The sequence below is a fragment of the Mustela putorius genome, unplaced genomic scaffold, assembly GCF_011764305.1.
Source record: "Mustela putorius furo isolate JIRA1106 unplaced genomic scaffold, ASM1176430v1.1 tig00000596_pilon_pilon_pilon, whole genome shotgun sequence".
In the NCBI taxonomy this organism is placed as follows: Eukaryota; Metazoa; Chordata; class Mammalia; order Carnivora; family Mustelidae; genus Mustela; species Mustela putorius.
Genome location: NW_025421428.1, coordinates 5,404,971 through 5,414,623, shown reverse-complemented (window position 1 = coordinate 5,414,623; position 9,653 = coordinate 5,404,971). Strand labels below are relative to the sequence as shown.

The 9,653-nt window shown below is 48.4% G+C and overlaps 1 protein-coding gene across 8 annotated transcripts in view; it reads right to left on the bottom strand.

Annotated features, from left to right (window-relative positions):
* The window catches only part of RABGAP1 (RAB GTPase activating protein 1), a 154,317-nt gene continuing 144,664 nt past the window's right edge, over positions 1-9,653 (bottom strand). For 7 of the 8 annotated variants that reach the window (XM_004757356.3, XM_045082362.1, XM_045082363.1 and 4 more), the window contains 5 exons: positions 6,752-6,856; positions 5,865-5,948; positions 5,238-5,309; positions 3,036-3,233; positions 1-1,722 (listed from right to left, as the gene is read on the bottom strand). In XM_004757356.3, coding sequence (XP_004757413.1) covers positions 1,600-1,722; positions 3,036-3,233; positions 5,238-5,309; positions 5,865-5,948; positions 6,752-6,856 — 582 coding nt within the window. In that variant the 3' untranslated portion in view covers positions 1-1,599. Of the gene's footprint in view, positions 1,723-3,035; positions 3,234-5,237; positions 5,310-5,864; positions 5,949-6,751; positions 6,857-9,653 lie in introns of those variants that run through there. The other variant, XR_006607426.1, reaches the window with a different exon arrangement.

Here is a 9,653-nt window from a genome sequence, read left to right as displayed (position 1 = left end):
TGAGGCTCTTTGTACCAAAATATTTAATGAATATGCTGTTAAAATAAAACCAACAAAAGGAATAGTAATACAGTTTTACTGGTTTATATTTCAATTCATAAAGTTGACACACTGGAACTACCCTAGCACAATTTCCACGCACCTAGTTTTAGATGGGCTTACAGCTGTGTCGGTAACTGAACAAGAAAGACACAAAGCAGTGGAGGGTGTGGGTGGGTGGGGGGTTGCCACTTGTCACCTCCCGGATGATGACCTCAGCAAGCACTAGGACAGTGAATGGGAAAAGATACAAAACAAGCCAAGTATCTTTATACACAGACCAGTGCCTCTTAGAACAGCTACCTGCGCCCTGCGCGCGGAGACCAGGAGACCCTCGGCGCCAGCTGTCCATACACCGCTTTATCAACTCAGAGACTCGGCGATCTTCTCTTTTTTTTTTAAAGGTGCTAAAACCTCCATTCCATAGGTTTGAAGTGAGAACCTGCAATCCATCTGAACAACGAGGTCTGCACGCAGCCACGCTCTGGGGAGGGACACGGGCCAGCAGGACGGGGCCTCGGCACGCACATCCCACACCTGCGTTTTCACAAACACACACACACACACACAGTGCAGTGTCCTTCTCGCTTATATGCCTTGTGCAAAAACACTAGGAACTTTTTTAGTGAGGGAATGTGTCCCAGCTCTTGTGAGGGCCAGGAGGAGGGGGAACCCGACAAACCCGGAGTGAGAGCAAGTACCCAGAAAGCCAAATAATTAGCTTGTGCAGATCAGTTGTGGTCTGGGATTTAAACACTGTCAGTTGGGCGCACTGGGAGAAGATATTTATATATATATATACACACGCACACGACACATGAAGCAAAATAAGATTTGTCCACGTTATGATTAATCCTGTCTCACATCGGTCAAGTCACCCAGCCCAGCCCCGTGAAGTTTTGGCAGCTAACACTAAAGAACAACAGGAACTACGAGAGTTGCATAGAATTGATCAGAAACGTGAATAATGCCAAACCCCAAACCTGTGCATCGTGTAGTTTAACAAAACTAGGTGGCTGCAACTATAACCAGGAAACCCTCCGATTTAAAACAAAGTGCTTCTCCGCGTCTGCCTGGAGGACCCTGCGCTGGCACTGAAGTAGGTAAGAACTATCTGAGTTACTGATGCCTGCCCACCCCCCCAACCCCGCAATACATATAATATGTATATTAGAAAAAAAAAAAAAGATTAAAGGTTTAGAAAAAAACCAAAAGCCTGAAGGATCCCCAAACTCTGACAATGTCAGCTCAGCCCTCGGGCCGGGGAGGTGGTGACCCATACCCGGAAGAGGCCCGGGCGCTCCCACCGAGGACGCTGTCCCAGCGCGCGTGCAGAGCGCCGCTCAGCCCTCAGGCCTGTCAGCATCAGCAGTTAGGAGAGCCTGACCCCAGAGGCTGCCTGCTTCATGAGCTCTGGTCCAATGACCTACCAACATGCTTCTATGGATCTGACTTAGGTACATTCTGGTCCTGGGACATGTCACAGAATCACACATCTGGCCAAAGAAGGCAACAAAAGGTGTCGTGTTTTCTGAAGGTGTCTGGAGGCAGCCGCTTCGCTCAGCAAGTCTCTTTCCCTTGAACCCCCGTTGCCGTCTTTATGGAGCTCAGTGTTCGGTTAAACCAGGTCTTCTTGGCGGCCTGTACCTCGTTTAGGGCAAGGCCTAAATGGTGCTCCAGGTCCTGCAAGAGGAATGACGTACATGAGCGTGCTGGCTCTGGGGTCGACGACACTGCCTCCCCAGAGCTGAGCCAAGACAAGACTTTAGCCCATTGACTCTGAGAGGCCTCAGGAAATTCCCCCAGTCTCCAACTGGCATAGAAGGATCTGGAATCCCTAGAGTTCTGGGATCGTTCCTAGTAAAGACCGCTCCATTTCTTGCCTAGTCTATTTATTAAAACAACCTCCGGACCGAGCGCCTCCCTCCCCTGTCCACCGATCACACACTAGGCAGAACGGGCTAGCGCTCCAGCTGAGACCGTGTCATTCTCTTCCAGCAAAGACCTTTAAACTCTAGACTCCCAGGCCAGACATTTGAGGTGTTTCATGATTCGGACCCAGAGACTCTCGGCCAGCTCAGGACCCAACCCCACCCCTAGCTTCCTGACACTCCTCTCTGGGTGGGCCCTGTCCTCCCTCTGCTGCGCCGCACGCCGCTCCCTGCACCTGCACCGGGAACGCTCACTGCTCTCTCTCTCCTGCAGCTGCAACCCTTGTTCATTCTTTGACCACAGCTCACATACTGCTGCCTTGGTGGTGCTTTTCCTGATTGTCCTGGACAGTCATACAAGCCATGTCTTAGCTTTGCAACCCCAGCACCTAGAACGGGGCCTGGCAGAGAGCAGACGCCCTGTGAATGTGTGCCATGTGGGAGACCAGGCCCTAAGCTCAGTCCTGAACTCGGTTCCTTTCACAAACAGCGCTTAGGGCCCACCCTGCGCTCCATGAGGCCGCTCACGGAATTGGCCACACAGGATAAAGGTGACCAAAGTTGGCCCCAATTTCTTCGTTGGGAATGGAGGCTCAGATCCATCAGTAACCCGTCCAAAGTCACAGAGCTAGTTAAGTGACGGGAGCTGGCACTAAGAGGTGGCACTGAGGAAGTCCTCAGACATTGCCGAGCCCTTTCTGTGCTGTCGGATTTAGACTTCAAAGCAAACCGCCAGATGGGGCCCTTGTCATCTCCATTTGCAGATGAGGAGCCTGAAGTTAAGGAGGCTGAGAACAAACCCACGTCACAGCTGCTGGTGGCGCCGTGGGGATTTCCAAGCAGGTCCCTGCTCCACCGAAAAGATTCCAAGCTTGATGGACAATTCTCATTATGAGAAAGTCCAGTTCATGACAGGCCAAATACTAATTAAACACCCACTGGTAAATAACAAGTAATGGGGCTTTTTCCTAGAAGGATTATGGCCAAAGTCTAAAAGGGAAAAAAACCCCACACGGCAGACGCCGTTTCTGGGGTCTGCAGCCCACGGCGCGGGCCGGCACGTACCTGGATCTTACACTCGGCCTCCACCAGCTGCAGCTTGGTCTGCGCCAGCTCCAGTTCCATCTCCCTCAGCTGGTTCTTCAGCGTCTCCTTCTCTTCGTCCGTGTCCTCATCTACAACTTCCTTAGCTGAGCTCATGCCCTTTATGCGACCTTCTTTGTTGAAAAATTCCCGGCAGCGCTCACAGTCGTCCACTTTTTGCTGAAAGGGAAAGTCTGATGTGAACGGGCGAGGAGAAGCGGCCCGGCCCGAAGGTGTGGGCCCTGCCTTTCTGGGGAGCCGACAGGCGGCTGCCGGGCTGAGCACCCCGGCTCCCGGAAAGCGGTTCCCTTGGGAACCGGCAGATACCCGAGTGGGAAAGCCATGCAGCATCCCACACTAAGATCAATCAGAACATTCTTAGATCATGGTCTGGTTATCTCACGTCCAAGGAACTTGGTTAAAAAAAGGAAGATGCGGTGGTGACTGAAGATTTATGTACAAAGATTTTTCACTGCAGAATGAGTGACAGAGAAATGATGGGGGGGGTTAACTATCCAACCACTGCGAGAAAATTAAATATACGCTGGGCTGCATCTATACAAGGAAGTACATAGGCAGCCTCTACAAAGTGCGGAATTTTTCATAACATGGTAAAATGGTTAAATGCTGAGTGAACCAGGACACAGAAATGTCTGTAAAGCACAGTTACAAACAGACACCACCTTTCATTTAAATAAGATGTCCCTGACTGGGAGAAACCTCATTTCATGTTCCTCTAAGAAAATATTCTGCCAATTAAACCACTTTATTTTGAGAGAGAGAGGAAGGGCAGAGGGAGAGGAAGAGACAGAATCCCAAGCAGCATCCACCCCAGCACAGACGACAGGAGGGTCACACGGGGCTCCATCTCACACCCCTGAGACTGAGACCTGAGCCCAAATCAAGAGTTGGATGCCTGTCTGACTGAGCCGTCCGGGCACCCCCAGTTACACCACTTTAGAAGGCCATCAGTTATAAAATATGTCCCAATTTCAGGACGGAAACTTGAAAAATGACTAGCAGAATGACTAGAAGAATGACTAGCATTTTGTATACTGAAATAAACAGAATGAGCACTGAAAGAACATACACCAACATGTAATAACGATATTATCTATGGGCAATATAATTTTAAGGGTTTATTTTCTCTTATTTTCAAAATTTTCTGCAATGAGCACTGCTAGTTTTAGAATCACATAGTAAATTAGTAATAAATTACATTAAAAAAAAATCACCACTGCTAGTTAAACACTGCTTAGGATGGAGGCCGGGTCTTGTTCCAGGTAGAATGGTGACGTGTGTGAATAAGGCCATGAGCCCAGAACTCTCCCACCTTCGTCCTTTAGCAAGTTACTCGTCATGGAATAACTGGACGAGCACAGTACTATGGGGACGGCTTACGGGACAGCAGTGGCTGCCAGGGTGGCTCAGTCGGTGAAGCGTCTGCCTTTGGCTCAGGTCATGATCTCAGGGGTCTGGAATGAGCCCTGCATGTCAGGAATCCTGCTTCTTCCTCTGCTCCTCCTGCACTGCTCATGTGCACTCTTGCTCGCTCTCTCAAACAAATAAAATCTTCCAAAATTTTTTTTAAAAATTAAAAAAAAAAAAAAAAAAAAAAAAAAGGCACCAAGTTATAAAAGCCCCTGAATGGGAAACGGAAACATTGAAAACTGAAAGTCCTCATTGGATTTGGATCCATTACAAGGAATTGAGCCCAGAGACGGAGCTGAGTGCCCTCATTTTACACAACGTGGGGAGTGACAATGACACCACAGGGTCCTGACCTCTGCACCCCCACCCTGTGCCCAACTGCCGCCGGCAGGCCTCCTTCACCCGCATAGCACCGCAGTGATCACCTGCTCTACTGACATCTGCAAATCTCGGGTCACTTTTTGTGACAGTCACGTCATCCAGACGATGTTACGTGAGGAAAAGGGCATTTGTATTTCGAGATCTAAAACCAGAGCTCCCGGTTGCGTCGTACTCCCTTCCAGAGGAAACCAGCAGAGCATTAGTTTTGAGCCCCAGAGCCAGGCCACGACTGGCCCCTCGTCAGGTACATGCAAGCTTCTCTCACTTTTGAAATCCAAGTAAACCACCCCATTCCCAAAATCTCTGGGGCTGAGCAAAGCACAATGAGCTAGCTGGTACAGAACAGAAGCTCTTTGGTAAAGGAAAACTTACCCGAATTTTCTCAATTTCCACTTTATTAGCTGTCTGCTGCTTCTCCAATCGTTCACTTAACTGAGAACAAATCTGAAGAAACAAACAAAGTGACAATCTCATGAGCAATGTCGTGCAGAAGCTGGGCCTGGGAGGAATTCTACGGAGAAGCGGAGTGGCTGAGGGCGCGCGGTGGGAGGGCGAGCCCAGGCTCCCCTGCTCTGCCGCCTCCGGTTTATAGACACTTGACAACCTCACGAGCCAGCCCAAGATCCGAATTTAGTTAAGAACAAGACCAGTTTAGTTACGTTCTTGAAACTCAACCCGCCAGGGAAAGGAGCGGTTCTACAGCATGTGACCGCGCGTGAACACGAGGCCAGAAGGACAGGGTGGCTTTCATTTATTAAATGCCTGTTTATAGGCTGGGCACTATGCCAGGCTCTCTACAGACCTGATCTTATGGAATCCTCTCGACAGTTCTCTGAAATAGTGATAGTTTCTCTGTGTCAGCGCGGAGAAGCAGTGAAGTCACTTGCCCAGTGAAGTCACCGGTCAGTGTAGGTGGCAGGTGGGCGTGGAGGGGACACATTTATCCAGAAAAGCAGGGCTTCCAGAAAACATGCCCACTTACAGGCTGCTCAGACTCACCTGCTTGTAGTCACCAATGATAGAACTGTTTTTTCTAATCTCAGATTCTGCTTTGTCAAGTTCCCGACGACACATTTCTTTTAACTGCACACATTTAAAAAAAGAAAGGAAAAGGAAAAGTGAATGTTTTAAGGGAAATATAAAGCCCTGGCACTGGCCGCTTCGATCTGGGCTTTCGAAAAAGTACCTGACTACTCTGGCAGGGCTGCATTTCAACCACGTGGTCTCGATGCCAGGAGAGGGAGAGAAAAGTCAAAACTCCCAAAAGATCAAACCCCATTTTGGAATGGGGCTTTTGCTAAGGTTCCTCCCTGCCTGTGAACTTGAGCTGAGGAGGCAGCACAGACCCAATGGACTAAAACTCTTCAGAGGACTGTTGTGTCTTCAGAACAGAGACAGGGTCTCATGGTCTCTCACCTCAGGCCATCCTACCAGACACCAGAGAGTGTCACCATCATGGAGAACCACGGGGGGAAGAAGGGGCTTCCTGCAGGGTATGCAGCATACTGTGTCCCCAATGACTGTGGAGAGCTGGCTCAAGACAGGCTTTCCAGAGTCTGCTCTGTGGGGGGACAGGCAGGGGACGAGTCCGACATCATGTCTGCTTTCCTTCTGCAGAAATGCTAACTCTCTTTGTCACATCCAGTTGCTGACACACAGGAACTTCTCTTGTCCCAAGGAAGGATGGGCTCTGCCCCAGTGTCTCCTCTTATGCCCTAATTATTAACTATTACACTTTACACAGTAACTAGAAAAAGCCTCGGGAGAGAAACTGAAGGCAGCTGTCTCTGGTTCCCCAGTGCCAACAGGAAGCCGTCAGCTGGACTCGAGACTCTCAGGCTCGGACGAGAAACCGAGGCGCGTGGGAGGGGCAGAGCTCCCCTCACCTGAGCAGACTCCTCTTCCAGCCGTCTTTTCTCTTCTTCAGCATCGATCAACTTTTGTTTAGTCATAAGCAACTCCTTATTGAGTGCATCTGCCTTCTCTTCAGCCTGAAACATGTAAAAGACGCTGTCACAGAACAAGAACTGAGAACCAGATGGGATTTGAATTGCTCAGGACAATCCCTTTTTAATGTGACAGAGAAAGTGAGCCAGAGAGCAGAAAGATGCCAGAGGTCACACGGAGACTGCCTGGCCCAGGCTCCTGCACAGACATCACACGGGACAGTGGTTAGAAGCTCAGCCTCTGGCATCAGACAGCCTGGGCTCAACCCCCATTGTTCTCTGACCATGTGCCACTTGGACGAGTCACTGAGAATCTTTCTGAGCTTTTGGCTTGTCATCTGAGGGATAAGGCACAGGAAGGACTCAGCACAGCACGTGGCAGACAGTAAACACTCAATAAAAGGTAGTGGTCATGACCACTAACAGTAATAATAAATCCTGGTTTTCTTCCCCAAGACTCAGTATTTCCTCTGCTTCCTCAAACAAGGTCTACACTTCATTCTCATCACGTGATAAGGGAGGCCGCCTCTTTCCTGGCACTCACTTACCACGATCTGAAATGGCCACACCCCAGTTCTTTTTGAAAACATGCAAAGGTCTGGTGGGCAGATTTGGTGACCTAAGTGAAAATGAGACACTGATGCCTGACGCAGGAGCCCCTGACACTTGGCATTCCACGGATAACCGAAGATGAGCACGTCAGAGCACAGCCACAGAAACGGGGCCGAAGCTCCTAGAGTTCCACAGCATCAGACAGAGAGAGTCTCTGCCGGCTCCTTATACACAGCCCTCTTTTTAACAATGAATGGAAGTGGATTAAACAGTCTCTGAAATTAAACAGTTTCTGATGTCACTAGCTGAAGAGGTGTCACGGAGCGCCTGCACTTTGCACCATACCACACTTGCTCTGAAGGATCTTCTCCGGGAGGAGCAGGAGCGGCAGGGCTGGGGCCTTACATGGAGAGCGGAGGACGGCTTGCTAACGCGACCTCAAGTGGCCATGCGTTATGGCAAGTTGCACACGTGTGCAGTGAAGTGGGGTCTCAAGAGTTAGTTAAGGCCTGTCCTGTCTGGCTGTGGCCTGTCAGCTCCTTCTCTACCTCTAACCCAAGAAACAGTGAAAGGAAATGAGAATCGAAAAACAGAGGAAATATCTAGTAAGGAGAACTAAGTCCTCTTACAGATTGGTTTTTCTTCAATCTTTCTCCTCTCTCTGCGGACTCCCTTGCCATCTCCTGAGCAGTGCTCTGGAGCCTGAGCACACGTACGTTCTCTCGGTCATGCAGCACTACTATCACAGTAGGGACTCGAGGAGTGTGAAAGAGCCAGGTTACGACCTGCGTCTCTGAAGTCAAGTCTTCCCTGCGCACCCCGGGTGCCCTCAAGCTCGCAGGGCGCACACAGCAGAGCTATAATCTTCAACCCGATGGTGTGACATTAAGTCCAGTGTTTGTGCCATCTCTCCAAGAGCTGATGACTCTCAAGGCTACGTGAGTGGGAGGTGCACAGAAGTTACTAGACTGGCCTGACCAGTGTCCCCTCAGGGCACCACACTCCCCGCACTCTATCTGCGTGAGCATATGAAAAGGGAGCATCCGGAGATTATATAAACACAAATCCTGACTTCCACTTCTCCTCATGAAGGACTAACAGGAACCAGATTTATCCTCCCACCGCAAGCAAAAAATTGTACAAAGTGTATGAAACGACTGTTTTCAGACAGTGAAAACAATACATGAAGACCTGTGGTTCCTGGGAGAAAGAAAACAAGATGAGTCCCACTATCACCCTGGGTTTCTCCCTAGGGGCACATTCTGAACTGAGCAGGAGGGTGAAGGGTTCCAAACAGAGCATGTCTCAAAAGGTCAAGGAGGCAGAGTTAAGGGACCAAGGATGCTGAGGTGGTTGGAAGCTGGCGGGCAGAGGCCTGGAAATAAGAAAGCTCTGAAGTAGCTAATAGGGTAATAGCGGAGATAAACTGAAAATATGAAAGTACCCAATTAAACCAAAGAAGACAGAGAGGTGCCTGCCTGTCAGCTGGAAGAGCGTGCAACTCCTGATCTCTGGGCTGTGCTTTCAAGCCCCATGTTGGGTGTAGAGATTACTTAAAAAAAAAATAAATAAATAAAAATAAAAATCTTTAAACCAAAGGAGGCAGAAAAGGAGAAAGAAAAAGCAAATGCAACAAATAGAGAGCAATAAGCAAGGTGGCAGACTTAAATCTACCATATAAATATTTACATTAAATGTAAATGGTCTAAACATTCCAATTAAAAGATTATCAGACTGAATAAAATAATCAAGACCCAACTACATGCTGGCTACAAAAAAACAGTTTTAATTATAAGGACAGAGATAAATTAAAGGTCAAAGGATGGAAAAGGATGTATACTAGGCAAGACCATGAAAGCTGGAGTGACTATTAATATCAAAATAGATTTCAAAGCAGAATACAACTATGGACAAAGAGGGACATTTCATAACAATAAAAGACTTGCTCCACTGAGAAGGTGTAATAATCTGAAATGTATAAATAAGTTCAAATTACAGAGAACAAAAACTAACATAACTGAAAGATGAAATAAATGCACAATTAGAGACTTCTTCACTGTCCTCTCAGTAAGCAACAGAAGAAGTGGAGAAGGAAAACCAGTACATTCATGGAAGATTTCAATAATACTCAACCATCTTGACCAAATTGACATTTATAGAATGCTGCACCCGTAACAACAAAACACACACATTTTCCACCTGCAAATGGACATGCACCCTCATAGATCCTAAGTTAGGCCCTAAAATAAGCATGAGTATGTTTCCAAAGGATTAAAAACAGAAAGGATAC